This window comes from Rutilus rutilus (genome assembly GCF_951802725.1).
Source record: "Rutilus rutilus genome assembly, chromosome: 13".
In the NCBI taxonomy this organism is placed as follows: Eukaryota; Metazoa; Chordata; class Actinopteri; order Cypriniformes; family Leuciscidae; genus Rutilus; species Rutilus rutilus.
In genome coordinates this window covers 23,468,404-23,484,785 of record NC_140218.1, presented here as the reverse complement: position 1 = coordinate 23,484,785, position 16,382 = coordinate 23,468,404, and the positions used below count along the sequence as shown (strand labels likewise).

Sequence of the window (16,382 nt, the reverse complement as noted above, 5' to 3'; positions counted from 1 at the left end):
GTAGCAACGGCGACGCCTGTCAACTGAACGTGCTCCGAAACTCTGCCTCTACCCCAACCCGCCTCTCTCACATGCACGCGCACACACACACGCTCTGCCACATAGTGTGGACGGCATGACCGTGACGCTGCGTGTGCACCCAGGAAACAGCTCAGCGTGAAGACACGATAGCAAGCGCGCCCCCTCTGGTCACAACAGCCAATCTTTTCTTCTTTTTTTTTTGTTATGAACAAGTGAAGTGAGGTTCGTTGCACACAGTGACACAGAGGTGGACAAAGTAGCCTACACAACTTCCTTACTTGAGTGAAAGTACAGATACTACTGGTCAAATATTAAAAACCGTTACCTTTTACCGTTACAAGTAGCCTAACAGTTGTAAAGACCGATTTTTACTTAAGTTAAAGTACAAAAGCTACTCGTTTTTAAAAGTAGCCTACTTAAATATGCAGTTGCATTGTTGTATGTAATACTTACAGTAGGCTACCTTATGCCTCTAAATCTATGCCTGCATACCTACCCTCATATCAATAGGCTACAACATTTATTTCTAGAACACAGTTCCTGTGGAATTGAATGTGAGATTGAATAAGTGCACTTATTCAATCTCACAAGTCTAAAAAGCGACTTTCATTTCCAATCAAAATCCAATGTCTGTATGACGTCGGGTTCTGACGTCAATTCGACGGCGGGTTATGACGTTAATACGACGTCTGGTTCTGACGTCAAACCGACTTTCATTTCCAACCAAAATGCAACCCCTGCGACCAAAATCATCCCCTGACTGACCTTACAAATTTCTATAAGGACCTTGACAGAAATGTAGTGTAGTAAAACGTACGATATTTGTTTTTCAAATGTAGTGAAGTTAAAGTAAAAAGTTTCCAGAAAATAAAATACTCAAGTAAAGTACAGATACTCAAAAAGTGTAAGTTCAGTATAGTAAATGTACTTTGTCACTGTCCACCTCTGTGTAAATAGCACGAATGCTCTATCAAAGTACATGGTATTACCATCTAATACCACCAGTCATTTTAAAGGTAAACACAGAAAAAACTCATTGCCCTAGTCTTCTACTTCCAAAAGACACATATACTGCACTTTCAAACATAATTTCTTCTGAAAAGTAGCCTATATTAGTTTATACTATCTTTTTGCATTTCCATTCTACAATGGACTGCATATAAAATATTGCACTGTATATTCAATGTACACTGTACAGCAGTGTCTACAATTTTTTTTTATTATAGATACAAAACTGGCAGATGTGGTTGCCAGAAATTCACCTTAAAAATACAGTCACAATGTTTCAGGCATTACAAGCAGGTATTTTGGTACCTGAATATTTTACTCTTCATAACCTTGTATTTTATACTATAATATTATTGCAGTCTATTATACTTGTGGTACTAAAATTCACTTAAAATACTCTGATAACCACCTTAGTAATAAAACAGAAGAACTCAGGATGAATAAAAGTTGACCATGAGTAATGTCTAAAAACATTGAAAGCATGCATGCACATTCAACAATATCTGTGCATGACCAAAACTTCATAAAAAGTAACAGCACACAGTTGCTCACATTTTATTTTACTGAGTACACCAGCAGTGTTGGGTAAGTTACTCTAAAAAGTAATTAATTACTATAATTACATCTTCAACAGAATAATGAGATTACTGTACTAATTACTCTCTCTATAAAGTATCGCATTACTCATTGCTAATTACTATTAACCTCAACCAGTTGACAATACAAGGATAGATATGAAACTGCTCTTTTAATTCTTTCAAAAAAATATTATAAAATTGCATAAATTATTCTTGAACTGACCAAAGTATTTAAAGGGAGAAGTAAGTAAGTTTAAGTTTATTGTTTATTGTCCTTTCGGAAATTCTTTTTCTTTTAGGTTACATAAAAAAAAAAAAAAAAAAAAAAATTTGGTTAAATCCATTAATGTTTTACATAGAATAATTGTTATATAATCTATATTTAATGCAATTACATGATAATTAACTGTAATTAAATTACAGAAAAAATAGGAGTAATCCCTTACTTTACTTTTTCAAGGGAAAAAATTCAATTTACAGTAATTATATGAGTTAAGCTCAACATTGCTCACCAGACTTTTCGAGCAGCACAGCTCTTCATCAGATTAAAATGCCACTAATAGAATCACACTTAAATAAAAAAGGATAAAAATTAAGTAATGTAAGAGAGTTATGCACAAAACTGTTTACAAAGACATTTTAAGCAAAATGTAATCCAATGTGATGTGTCAAAGGGACACTTACTGTTTTTCACCATAAAATATGGACTTGGATATAAACAAACAAAAAAGCTAAAGCTTTTAAATATAAAAAATAAACTAGATGTACCGCATGGCGGTACAAAATATGACCGCCGTTCAGGCCTGCACTGGCTTTCCACAAAAATAAATGACGTGGAGCAATTTGGCTGTATTGCGTGTTTATGTATATACCTAAAAAAAGTAGTAGTATGTGCATGTCTGTCTGTGTGTGTGTGTATGTGTGTGTGTGTTTGTGTGTGCGCATGTGTGTTTGTGTGTGTGTCTGTGCATGTGGATTTGTATGTGTGTGTATGGGTGTGTGTCTGTGCGTGTGGATGTCAGTGTGTGTGCATGCTTGCGTTTGTTTGTATTCCTGCATGTGTGTGTGTGACAGTATCATCCTAAACCAGCAACCCTTCGCTCAACAGCACCATCTACAGGCCGATGAGTGTACAGTCACTAAATGTGCACATAAATGAATTTATTTTATACCCCCCCAAGGATGAAATTCTACGAAACTTAGCATACCCCCAGAGGATGTCAAGTTAATCATACACATGAAATATGGTGCAGTTCTGAACATCTCCACTGAAGATAGGGGCGATTAAAGCAGAATAATATTGCATTTTCATTTTTTATGGGAGGGGCGCAAATCACAAATGAGTGATTATGGGCTAGGTTGATGTGGGCCCTTAAGACCAACATACCATAAAAATTTCTTCATCCTCGGTTCCACGGTTCAAGTAGTTATTTAGGAAAAACTGAATTTTTTGGGTTTGGGGGGGCCCAGCGCGGGGGGGGGGAGTGGCCCCCGGGGACCAAACGAAATTTTTCCGTAAAAGTCTAGTGGGGCTACATGCTCACCAAATTTCATGTTCCCCGGTGTTTCGGTGTCCCTGGTATCGTTGATGGAAAATTCAGTAGATTGACGAAAAAAAACCAAAAAACAAACTTTGACAATCCCTATATGACCGCTTTCGCTAGCTACGCTAGCGGCGGTCATAATAATGCTTTTGCACATTAATCATTGCATATGGTATTATAGATTACTCTGTAGTCTATTTTTTTTATATATATATATTGAGAGTATATGCATCTTGTCAGTTAGTATTTTACATGCAAACTTTTGCATGCAGTAACTTGCATCCTTTTTGGCCCCAAAGAACGGCATCTAGTTCTGGCTTCACAGACAGGGCTTAGATTAAGCCAGGATTAGGCCTTAGTTAAATTAGGACATTTAAGCAGCTTTTTAAAACACATCTTATGAAAAAAATCAATTACTGGTGTGCATCTTGAGACAAAACAATGAGACTGACATATTTTAAGATATGTCAGTGCAAGTTGCTTTCCGTTAAAACCGCTCAAACATGCATTTTAGTCTGGGACTAGCCTTGCCTTGTCTATGAAACCGTGTAAACAAGTCAAACGTCTCCGGTTACTTTCGTAACCTCGGTTCCCTGAAAGGCAAGGAACGAGACATTACGGATGTCGTATATGGGAACTCCTCTCATCCTTCACTTCCGCTGAAATCTTATAGGCTAACGCCAGCAGAGCTGGCCAATTGACGCAAATACGCAAATACTGAAACACCGTTGCAGTTATAATGCAAGTGCAGCGTCAATTCCCTTCAGAATCGAACAACGCTAAATTAATAGCGAACACGGCGGCGAGCGTAATGTCTCGTTCCTTGCCTTTCAGGGAACCGAGGTTACGAAAGTAACCGGAGACGTTCCCTATCAAGGCTACGGAACTCGACATTACGGATGTCGTATATGGGAACTGTATAGAATCCCGCCGTGGCAGCAAACTACTGAACAGACCCAATACAAACCTCGCCCCCAGAATGGAAGTGCCTGATAGGCCGAGATTGACAAATAGCGAACCTCTAACCTCTGATAGGTCCAAAGGGACCAATCACAGGAACACACCAACACTACCGGAATTTGCATATCCCGAGCAGTATAACTGGGGGAAGGTTGCACTGTAGACCAACAGGGCAACAACAACAACAGAGAAGCCAACGCATAGCGGTGACAATAGTATAACACACAAATAGCACACAGAACAACTCATGAGCAAAGCGCAGAGCTGCTCTCTTAATGCTGTGTAAGCGATCAACTCACCGAAAGCACTCGAGACGCTACAGAGGGTAAATCCAACTTATAAAATCTGGCAAACGTGTTCTGAGAAGACCAGCCAGCCGCAAGACATAAATCCTGAATAGACATACCCTTAGTCCAGGCCCACGAGGAGGCAATCGCCCTAGTCGAATGGGCCTTGATGTTCAGGGGACATTCCTGTCCCAGGCAATCATAAGCCAAAACAATAGCGTCCACGATCCAGTGAGCAAGCCTCTGTTTTGAGACCCCCCGTCCCTTGTTGCATCCACCAAAGCACACAAACAGCTGGTCCGATTGTCGAAACGCTGCCGAGCGAGAAATGTATTCTCGGAGCGCTCTGACTGGGCAAATAGCACTCTGAGCATCCGAACCCTGAGAGGTTGATGGCTCAGCGGACAGGGCAGGCAGAGAAACGATCTGCGCTCTGAACGGGGTATTGAGCGACTTAGGAACGTAACCCGGTCTCGGTCTGAGAGTAACATTACAGTTTCCCGGTCCAAAGCGAATACAATCTTCACTTACAGAGAAAGCCTGTAAATCCCCAACCCGCTTCGCCGAGGCGAGAGCGAGAAGCAGAGCCGTTTTAATCGATAGCTCCTTAATGGCAATCGAGGCTAGGGGCTCAAAAGGCGGTCGTGACAAAGCCTCCAAGACCAAAGCTAAATCCCACGGCGGCACAGAAGGCGGCCGTACAGGGCACAATCTCCTAGCTCCCTTGAGGAACCGTGTCACCGACGCATGTCTACCGATAGACTGTCCGTCAACAGGGGGGTGAAACGCGGCAATAGCGGCCACATAAACCTTCAGAGTGGATGGCAGGCTCCCTTCATCCATCCTATACTGAAGGAAGCGTAGAATATCCGACACAGAACAGTCCGCTGGGTCTATACCGACATCCTGACACCATTTAGAGAACACACCCCACTTCAGAGCATACAGGCGCCTGGTGGACGGAGCTCGCGCCTCCGCGATGGTATTCAAAACCCGCGAGTGCAGCGCGTCCCGCCCGCTCAGCGACCCTGTAGCGGCCACACATGGAGGCTCCACAGCGCGGGGCTGGGATGCCAGATCGTTCCGCTCGCCTGAGACAGAAGGTCCTTCCTGAGCGGGATCTCCCATGGCTGCCCTGCTAGCAACTCTACCAAATCCGCGAACCAGGGCTGATTCGGCCAGTTCGGGGCTACCAGAGTCACCGCCGCCTTCTCCTCCCTGATTTTGCACAACACCATGGGCAAAATTTTCACCGGAGGAAAGGCATAGAGACAGACTCTCGGCCATCGCGCAGTCAGCGCGTCCACCTCCCGGGGGGAACGGGACAGCGAGAAGAACATCTGACAGTGCGCGTTCTCGCTCGTTGCAAAGAGGTCGACCTCCGCCCTGCCGAAACGATTCCATATCAGCTGAACCGTCCCGGGGTGAAGCCTCCACTCCCCCTGGGGAATCCCGCTTCTCGAGAGCATATCCGCCCCGCGATTTAGAACACCGGGGATGTGCGCCGCTCTCACCGAGAGGAAAAACCGGTCCGCCCATAGCAGAAGGGATTCCGCCTGCCTGAATAGGGCTTTGGAATGTACACCGCCTTGGCGATTTATGTACGAAACCACGGAGGTGTTGTCTGTCCGAATCAACACATGCCGCTGCTCCAGCTGAGACCGGAAGGTTTTTAGAGCTAGAGAGACCGCTTCCAGTTCCAAGCGATTTATGTGCCACTCCATCTGCTTCTCTGACCACCGACCCGAGGCGGGCTTGCCCAAGCAGACCGCTCCCCATCCGGTGGATGAGGCGTCCGTCAGGACCTCCACTCGCTGGGTCACTAAGCCCATAGGGACCCCTGAGCTGAAGAGATCTGGGTTCCTCCACGGGGCCAGGGCGCGGGCGCATCCGCTGGTGACCATAACGCGCCTGTGGCCAGAATACCACGCGCTCGGGGGAACGCGCGCTTTCAGCCAGTGTTGAAGCGGTCTCATATGCAGCAGCCCCAGATGACACACCGAAGAAGCCGCTGCCATCCGTCCCAGTAGTCTCTGAAACTCTTTCAGTGGGACGAGCCTGCCAGGTCTGAAGAGACCGAGAGAAGAGAAGTAGCGGCTGTAGAACCCGCTGTCCCGTTCGCTCGGGGGAACTGGTTCTATAGCCTTTTTCTCGAGCAAGCTGCACACTTCCTGCCTCAGCACGCGAGCGTTTTGGGGCAAAGTTAATGACTGAATTACGCCGCGAAAGCGGGGTGGTCTGCGTTTGAACTGAAGTGTGTACCCGCGCCGAATTATATTCAACACCCACGGCGAAATGCCCGGAATAGCTTCCCACGCTGCCTGGAAACGACTGAGCGAGGGCTGATCTAAACCTGCGGTCATCGCCGCTGCGGTCATGGCCGCTATGTGAGTGTTGGGGGTAGTTATTGACCGTGACTCTGCGCTGCTCGAGGGCAGGGCGGGTAACACAGTGTGTGGTGCAAGAGGAGAAAAAAGCTCTGTTTGTGAAGTAGTAATTTGCTTTATTTGAACAACATTCACAACATTTACACACACAGAACAACTGCACGCGTCGCTCACAGAACTCTGAGGGACGAAGTGCACTAGAGCGCGCCGCTTGCACGCGGGGCCGGCCTGGCGCTTTTTCCTCCTCTTGCCCGAGCGGTCAGGACGACTGCTTGGGCCTGGCAGGGGACGCGGTGGGCTTTCTGCGCGGGCTCCTCTGCGTCCTCCTGTTACCCGCCCCTTGCCACGGACCGCTGCGGCCTTTACGGGCATCCTGTCCCGGGCGGGGCGCTGTCTGTCTTCTGGCCGCAGCCTGGGGTTGGCGGCCTGAGGCTGAGGAAGAACGAGAGCGCGGCTGCGGCTGCGGCGGCGGCGGCGGCGCCCTTCGCGGAATGACGTGGCTCATAGCTTTGGCCTTTTTCTGCGTCTCGGAGTAACGCTCGGTTACTTTCTCCATGGCGTCTCCGAACAGGCCTGCAGGGGAAATGGGCGCGTTCAAGAGCGTCTTCCTGTCGGCTTCCTGCACGTCTGACAGGGTGAGCCACAGATGCCTGTGGAGGACCACGAGGAAACCCATAGAACGGCCGATCGCCTGGGCCGAGCGCTTCGTGGCCAGGAGCGCGAGGTCCGTGGCCGAACGGAGATCCCGGATGGCGTCAGCGTCAATAGAGGCGGCGCCATCCAGAGACTTCAGCTGCTTTGCCTGGAGCACTTGGAGAAGGGCCATAGCGTGCAGCGCGGATACCGCCTCCCCCGCGGCACCGAAGGCCTTGTTGGCCTGGTGGGCCGTAAATCTGCAGGCTCGGGACGGCAGGCTGCGGTCCGAGCCCAGGGCGGGAGCCGACGGGCAGAGATGAGCGGCGACGGTCTCCTCGACGGGAGGGATGCCGAGGTAGCCGTGGTCCCCCGCCTCGTCCACGGGGGCAAACATAGCCTGGGTGGAAGTGAGGGTGCGCGCCGATTGCGGGGCCGCCCACGACTTCACCACGTGCTCATGCACGTCGGGAAAAAACGGTGTTCCCCTTTTCGAAGCGGCCTGACGGCGGCTCGATTGTAGGAACCACGTATCCAATTTGCTCTTAGATGGTTCATCAGGAGCTTTCCAGTCGAGGTCCAGCTCCTCGACGGCCTTAGAGAGGACACGGAAGAGCTCGTCCTGCAGGTCCGCAGGGGTGTCCTGCTCCGCGGCCGCCAGCGGTGCGGCCTGCTCCGCACCCCAGTCGTTCTCGGAGGCTGACAGCGACATGGAGTCGTCCTCCTCACTTACCCCGAAAGAAACGAAGTCAGCGACGTCGCGAGGGGGTTGAAAGGTGGGGTCGGGGAAGCTCACCGGGGAGCGAACCTCGACTCTACGGTTGGGGGGGGCTACCAGCGGCTCAAAGGCGGCGGTAGGCCCAATTCCCGCTGCTGCGCGAGCCTCGTCCCTCCTGGCTCTGAGGGCTCGAAGGGATAAATCCGCGCAGTGGTCGCAGGACCCTCCGTCCCCGAGGGCTGACTCAGCGTGGGCCAGCCCCAAGCACGCGATGCAGAACAGGTGCGTGTCGGGGGGGGCGATGGGGCCCGAGCATACGTTGCAAGTAGTTGCCATCGGATGCAGGAGACAGTGCGAGTATCTCCGACGCAACTTCAACGACGGCGAATAATCCAAGTTTGTAGTATCAGCTTTCTAGCACACGATTTAAGCGTGAAGAGAGAGATTCTGAAGGGAATTGACGCTGCACTTGCATTATAACTGCAACGGTGTTTCAGTATTTGCGTATTTGCGTCAATTGGCCAGCTCTGCTGGCGTTAGCCTATAAGATTTCAGCGGAAGTGAAGGATGAGAGGAGTTCCCATATACGACATCCGTAATGTCGAGTTCCGTAGCCTTGATAGGGAACTCAAAGTACAAGTGTAAAGTAGACGTTCATTCCATGCCGCACCTGTAGAGGGCGATTGAAGGCATTCATTATAAGATATTTGCTGTGGAAGAAGAGAGTCTGACAGCAGCAACCATCACTAAAGTAGGTACACTAATGTTTCCTAATAACTAAAGAGTTCACTAATGTGTCATTATAAACGTGTTCTGTTTTAAATACTCATGCATGTCTGAAGCTATTGATGCGCTAGGTTTAAAATAAGTGCAAATACTTTGTATCACAGTGCTAACAGGTCTCCTGATAGCATCCCCTTTAGTCTGCAGTTATTTATTCCATCAAATAATAATTGTTATTTTAGGTCTTTTAGAATTCTTCGTCATGACAACATTCCAAGTGCCTGATCATTTCCCCGCTGAGACGTCATGGATCTCCGCGTGTCCCGGTGGTCTGTGGGAGGTGCGCCGAAGGTGGCTTAGAGAAAGACAACGAGGGGACAGCACGCCTATGATGGGGTCACTATGTAAGGTCAAGGTGCGGCGAAAGACTGTTACAGGGGAAAACACAATGCATACCGCTTCTCAAGAGCAAGAATCAACAGCTAGCGTTGATTCTAGCGAGCAAGCCTCCTCATATCCCCGCTCGCAGGACTCTGTACTGCAGGTCCAACTGGATGAGTGGTTCGTGTTGCGCATGGGCGAAGGACAGTGTGACATTACTGAGGGCTGCCTGGAAGGGATGAGGGCTGGAGAGATCTGTGAGGTAAGGCCAAATCAAAAATATGGACTTACACTAAAACACAATTTTAAGATATTTTACTGTAAAATGACATGTATTGTTAAATATATATATATATATATTTTATTTATTTTTTTGCAGAGATTGGTAGGTCTATTAGTTAAATCTGTTTACTTTAGCAATCTTTGTTGTATTGTATGCCAATGGTGAGTTTGCATGCCTGTAACTCAAAAAGTTTTTAAATATATCTTAATATCATCTTAGATTCTGGATCTTAACAAACTTTTCTTTTAGTATCTTTTTAAATGCCCTATATGGTTCAGTCCCAGAGATATGGAGATCCTAATGCAGCTCCATGAGTAAATTGGTAAATTCTACACATTTTCAATGGTCAAAAACCAAATGTGGGTCACTTTGCATACAGGTGATACTGTTTTCTTTTAAAGAGTAATCAACATAACTCTCTGAGTGCCAAAAAAGGTTTACATGTCTGTAACTCAAGAAGTATTAAAGATATCTTAATATAATTGTCAAATCTTTTTCATATGAAACTTTTCTTTTGGAATCTTAATTTTTATGTTTCAGTCCCAGAGATATTGGAATGTCAATGTGTTAACATGTTGTTATGAGACTGTATATTTGAACTCTTAGTAGCTTCAGAAGCTTCATGAACAAATTCCAAATTCTTCCAAATATCCCTGAAACTGATTCAAATACAGATTCTTATAAATACACATTTTAGAGGAGCAAGTTAATGTGCCTCACCTTGACCATTTCAGTGGATTTTTGGCACTCAGAGTGTGATGTTGTATGCAATTATTTTGAAAGAGGGAAACAAGATACATTGCTAGTTTCAACATAATTTATTCTTCAGACATTCCTCTTTAAATACAATAAGTATCAGCTGTGTGCAAAGTGAATCACATTTGGTTTTTGACCATTGAAAATGGGTAAAATTCAACAAACTGAACATATAGCCGCACTGAGATCACTGAGAAATTAAGATAGCTTTAATACTTCTTAAGTTACAGTCATACAAACTTGGGGCAAAAGACAATTTTCGAACAGTCACCATTGGCATATAATGCAACAAAGATTGCTAAAGTAAACAGATTTAACTAATAGACCTACCAATCTCTGCGTAAAAATAAAATAATGATGCTGCCATCTTTCTAACGTCATTTTTACCCCCCTCTAATTTGGCTCCAAATCCCAGGCGAAAATTGTCATTTTGACCCCCTCTACAAAATAGTGGATTACTCAGTTAATATACATTCATGACATTTAATATTTTGGCTTTCATCACTATTCATGTTTGTCTTTCTCCGGAAAAATTATTAACAAAAAGTTTCCAAAATTTGTTTGATTTGACATTGAATAACTGCAAACTGGCATTCAGAAATGCGTCCATATAGTTAGCTACTAATTACCTACGATCCAATCAACTCCTGAGGATGAAATCAAGTCCCGCCCTAGTTTTTTCTTCTTCTTTTCATTCCAGAAGCCGTTTCACTCAGATATACATAAGGATGCATCGATCATGATTTTTCATGGCCGATTCTGATGCACGATTTTTTACAAAAAAGATTTTTTTTCTTTCTTTGAATAAGCAAATTTATTTGTAGTTTATTTGGCCAAACTGAATCCATTTGTAATTAGAGGCAACCACTGCATTTTAATCACAATCCAAACAAAGATGCTGCACACATGTAGCATGACCAGTTGTTTTTGATTTAAATTAGATTGTATAATTTCAAGATTTAAAGAAAAAAAAAGAGTGGTCTGACTTTAGATTTGTGAAATGATGCTACATAAAAATACCTACACAAAACAACAGCAGACAGACTGAATGAAAATGCAGATTCACTCTCTGACAGTACTTATAAACTACTTTAATACGCATTTATACGGAGGTAGTGGAAAAGAAAATGCAATCGAAACTTTTCTGAAGACAGTCAGTTCCCTTCAGAGATGAACTCCACACCCAATTCAAAATATTTTAAGCATCGCAAACAATGAGCTTGCTGTGCCTGGTACAGTATTTTCTCTGCTGACGTGTCTGTGCTCTTTGTGTCCGTCTTCAGCATTTTCTATCTCTGGCCTGTTAACAGATTTCATAATATTTCCACACAAATTACATTTTGTGAAATTATTGCAATGCAGTTTGTGTGCAAGCCCAGAACAGAGATCAACTGAATCTCAAATCTCAAAAGAAACTAAATTGAGTGTTTAGAGTAAAAAAACATCCGGTTCCGATCAATGGCCGGTCGACCGGTGCATCTCTAGATATACGTCACAATAGTGAAGAAAAGACTATTGCAACTTCCGTTTCATGTCAGCTATAATATATTATGTATATCATGGGAAAATGTGATGTTCTCATCTATAATTTTTTTTTTTATTGCAGTTCACAATAAGTGCCTGGAATACAAAGAACTCCAAAGCAGCATGCAGTGATGCTAATGGTACCCAGATTGAAAATGCAACAGGGCAAGGATTGTCACAGCAGGCCGACTGCTTTACTCTTCAACTTCACTCTTTGACCCCTGGGCAGGAGTCTTGGCAGATGACACCTGGAGAGAAGTGGGCTTGGGTGCTGTCTCACAAGCAGAGGGGTGGTCAGCGGTTTGGGAATGGAGATATCTGGGGTGCGGCAGACTGCTATTGCAGAGCTGTAAAGCTGGCAATAACTTTAAACGGCCAGACAAGAGGAAACCCAGGAGACGAGATGTCTGAAGAAGGTGTGGATGGAGATGATGATGCAGCTTTGACACCATGCTATGATAAAGAAAATGAGCTGGCAGAAAGTGCTGATGATTCCTCCATTCCAACTGAGGAGGAGTACACAAATGTAAAAGCAGAGCTTCACTGCAATCTCTCTTTATGCCAACTTAAGTTAGGTCAGCTTGGTAAATCCAGAGACAGCAGTATCAAGGCCACCGAGCTGAACCCAAAGAGCACTAAGGCTTGGTACCGGCTTGGGCAAGCTTGCATGCAGCTGGGCGAACTGGAGGAATCCCGCATGGCCTTTGGAAAGATTCTGGAACTCCAACCGGATTCTGCATCAGCTCGCGCTGCTCTGAAACAAGTGAACTCCCAATTAAAAGACCTAAACAGTAAACTTGGTCAAAGGCTGAGCAAGATGTTTAACTAGGAAATAACTGAAAGTTAGCTATTACAGAAAACAGAATTATAAAAATGATATTGTGAAACTGATTACTGTAAAGTGCCCATAAGTTATGTTTTTGGTCCTTCCTTGCAGACCAATTTCAGTTTTTAAAACTTCTTTACTGTATGGGTAGTATTATCTTAAATGTTCAATGTTGTAATTTGTTAATGTTTAAATCTACATAAACTTGAAAGTCATGAGGCTACTTAAGACGTTTACTGAATGTACTTAAAAAAAAATTATTCTGGATTTATAACTGCTGTAGAAAATTATAAAATGCCAAGTATAACTCATTCTTGCATAAAATGACATTAAACAATGTTATTTATAAAAAACATTATTGTAATTTATGTTTTTTTTTACAACTGTTTTACAACTTTAACAAACATAAGGCATAGCATTACCCATTTCAAACAAAATGAATATATTATGATAATGCAATCATTGAATTTTTAATCATTTAAAATGAGATAATTTCAAATTATATTATAATACAAAAATTAAAAAATATTTTTTCTTACGAATATAAAATTTAAAAGCGTTTTTGATGAGGTAATTGCGTAGCCAATGACATCACATTCTTCAGGTGGAGGCGGCCAATCAGACGACGCCTCCTCGCTACATTCACATTAGAATCGAAAGATCCAGATGACAACGAATAAAACCAGAAGAATAACTACGTTTGTTATCTCTGCAAAGCATAAGATAATTGGTGAGGTAAGATTCTTGTACCCTAATTAAGTATAAAACAACAACAACAATCTATTAATTCGGTTATTACAGCGATGTTTCTTGATTTTGCTGTGAGGTGACGTGTGTGACGAGAACTGGTTGTGTAACGAAAAAAAATAAAAATAATCAGTTACAATGTGACAAGTATTAGAGTTAGTAATATACATAGCATGTCAGTGAAAGTTGTTAATATATAGTATTAATGTACGATTGTGATGGCGGCCCAGTACGGACAGTAAACTTTGAAATGTTGGAAGTGAACCTATACCCGATGCCAAGAAAACATTCTGCATGTCCTGAGGATATATACTCAACAATGACGAATAGAAACTGTTTTAATAAGCGTAAACGGCATAAAATAAAATACACTAATACATACACCTCGTGTTATTGTTTTTTTTATATTTTATTTTTTATTTGCAGTGTCAAAAACATTTCCTCATAGTGTTTAAAGCGGCATAATTTCTAAGCCACTACCACCCCCAATTGGAAAATGACTGAAGGGAATTGGAAAATAATGACGGTTTCCAAACACGTTTTCCAAACCCTGTACCGTCGCCGCCCTTTTCAGAGTCAGTCAACATATGTACTTCACCGCCACGGCCACACTGACGCCATGTTGAGCCAGTGTTGTTTGTTTCAGTTATTACGAGAGTTTGGTTTAACAAATATTACTTAATAATATTCTTAATTAATTCGCTGTATATAAGACCATCAATAAAAGAACACCCGAACAAACAACGTTTTGGCCTATTCGTATTTAAATTATACAAATAAGATGTGATCATTTGACACGTACACAAACCAAGCTAGAAGACACGTTCACATTAACTGCAAAGAAGTCGTTATATGAGCTGAAATTAAGTTTGATTTAAGGGTTTTTTTTTTTTTTTTTTTTTTTTTGCAATAAAACTTCTTAAGATGATGTGCTTAGTGGAGAGTTGCATAAACTCAACCTCTATTTTAAGACTGTTTGACCAGCTAGTAGTTAGGGGTTATTATTCTTAATTTTTCAATTCAAAGTAGACCCATCTACCTTTTTATGTAAGTTAACTGACTTAAAAAAAAATTGATTGCATAAGTTTTAAGACTAGTCCAAGCAGTTTATGCAACTGGCCACAGTACTCTCTGGAGGTATGAGGAGCTATGGTTATTTGACTGGAAAATAAAAAAAAATGTTCACTCTCTTTGTTTACAGATAACAGCTATTTGAACTACCTTTACTGGCAACCCTGCGGCTTGAAGTGGTATGTATTGAAATGAGGTTTATCATTCTGGATTCCAGAAGTGGTTTTTCTGGTTGTTCTTGTTGTGGAATCATTCGAGAAGGACACACCAGTCTCTGTGGCGCAATCGGTTAGCGCGTTCGGCTGTTAACCGAAAGGTTGGTGGTTCGAGCCCACCCAGGGACGAAAAGCTTTTGGTTTTATGCCTGAATGTTGTATTGACACAGCAACATTTATTCACAACACTTTTTCAGAAATTTACTGTTGTGCCATGGTTCACTAGTGATATCTCTGTACATTTAATGAGTGCAATCAGGTAGTAATTAGTAATCCTAGCCAATAGGTAATCTCAGTGATTCTGAAAGTAATACTGATTTTTAGTTTATACACATTTACCCTCAAAGACAGATGGCTAAACCATTGAATACAAAGCCTAATTAACATTTACACTTAATTCGCAGTACACAGTGTACAATAGTGCACTGTAATGAATTAATAGTATGTATGTTGGGCAGTTAGTCATGATTTTAAACATGCTTTAGACCTGACAGGCATGACATGCAAGTTAAAAATGATCCAAGTTAGCAGTTCATGTGACAAATGTAGAACTCCAAATTTGGTGATTTAATTCCTCATGCATTATTGAAGAGCGGCATCTAGTGTCAAGTTCAGTGTAACTACACCTACTACAAAACAGCGTTGAAGCAGGAAGGACTTGGGACCTCAGAATTGCTTTATGCGCAATTCATCTTCATAATGTGTGATTTATATGTGTTTCAGGCTACGTTTTGTAGACAGAAAAAATGTCTTCTTAATGAAACATACGGTGGCAATGACCACTAGTCTCTGTGGCGCAATCGGTTAGCGCGTTCGGCTGTTAACCGAAAGGTTGGTGGTTCGAGCCCACCCAGGGACGAAAAGCTTTTGTTTTTATGCTTTATTTTTTTGTAATTGATGTAAATGTTGCATAGACACTCTAAAGGAACAACCTAATAAGACATGGCATTAATTGAGATTAAATGTTAAAAAATTTTAATGCAAACTGAAAGGCTGTTGTTGGTACTAAGCTCTTTTTATTTTTTTTTATTTTTTACGTCTGTTCATCATAAAAATGAGCTCAATGTTTTTATAAATCAAAGCCTGAATGTAATTGGCAGAAGAAAAAAGCAACAACTCTTTCAGTCTTGATTTAAAACCATTCTCTCTGAAAGTTTAAATTGGAATAGTTTGCAAGAACACGATTATAAACTGTGAAAGTGAATTAGTGAATTTTTCCTTTTCGCCGTGATAACGTTTAATGTCCCCAGCAAACCATGTAGTCCCATTTAGCCACTTGTTAGCGACTGCCTTTTTCAAGACAATTAATTAAAGCTTTTTAAAAAATCACAAGGGGATATTACTGATGTATTTTATGTGGTAGAATAAAACATGCAAATATCTTTCACATACCTTCAATACCTTATTTCAGGCATTTAACCAAAAACCCATTGACTTCAGGACAATGGAACTGGAAGTGTATTGGAAGTGGAACTAAAATGTTAACTAATTTTGGGTTTTGACCTTCAAAAATACGTCACCCCGGCCAGCACTTTATATAGATTGCAAAAAAAAAAAAAAAGCTACACTTTGTCAAAAACATTTATACAATACACCAGTAGCCTACTTTATGCAATTTTTTTAAATAAATGTTAAAAAAAAAAAAAAAATCTTAATTTTGCCAGGTAGAATTATATTTTTTCAAATCTTAAGAAGGAAAGGTGACAAAATGAACCTAAAC

At 42.7% G+C, this 16,382-nt stretch overlaps 1 protein-coding gene across 1 annotated transcript; it reads left to right on the top strand.

Annotated features, from left to right (window-relative positions):
- The first annotated feature begins 8,758 nt into the window (after positions 1-8,758).
- On the top strand, positions 8,759-12,976 carry fkbpl (FKBP prolyl isomerase like). The gene is made up of 3 exons (XM_084429007.1): positions 8,759-8,887; positions 9,102-9,502; positions 11,886-12,976. Exons 2-3 carry the CDS (start codon positions 9,122-9,124, stop codon positions 12,630-12,632), a joined length of 1,128 nt encoding a protein of 375 aa, XP_084285133.1. The 5' UTR covers positions 8,759-8,887; positions 9,102-9,121; the 3' UTR covers positions 12,633-12,976.
- The last annotated feature ends 3,406 nt before the right edge of the window (positions 12,977-16,382 follow it).

What these genes read in the sequence shown, in the direction of transcription:
- fkbpl (XM_084429007.1), top strand. Translation starts at nt 9,122, where the DNA reads ATGACAACATTCCAAGTGCCTGATCATTTCCCCGCTGAGACGTCATGG. An exon ending in GGGCTGGAGAGATCTGTGAG is followed by an intron (nt 9,503 to 11,885) that starts GTAAGGCCAAAT and finishes TTTTTATTGCAG; the next exon opens with TTCACAATAAGTGCCTGGAA.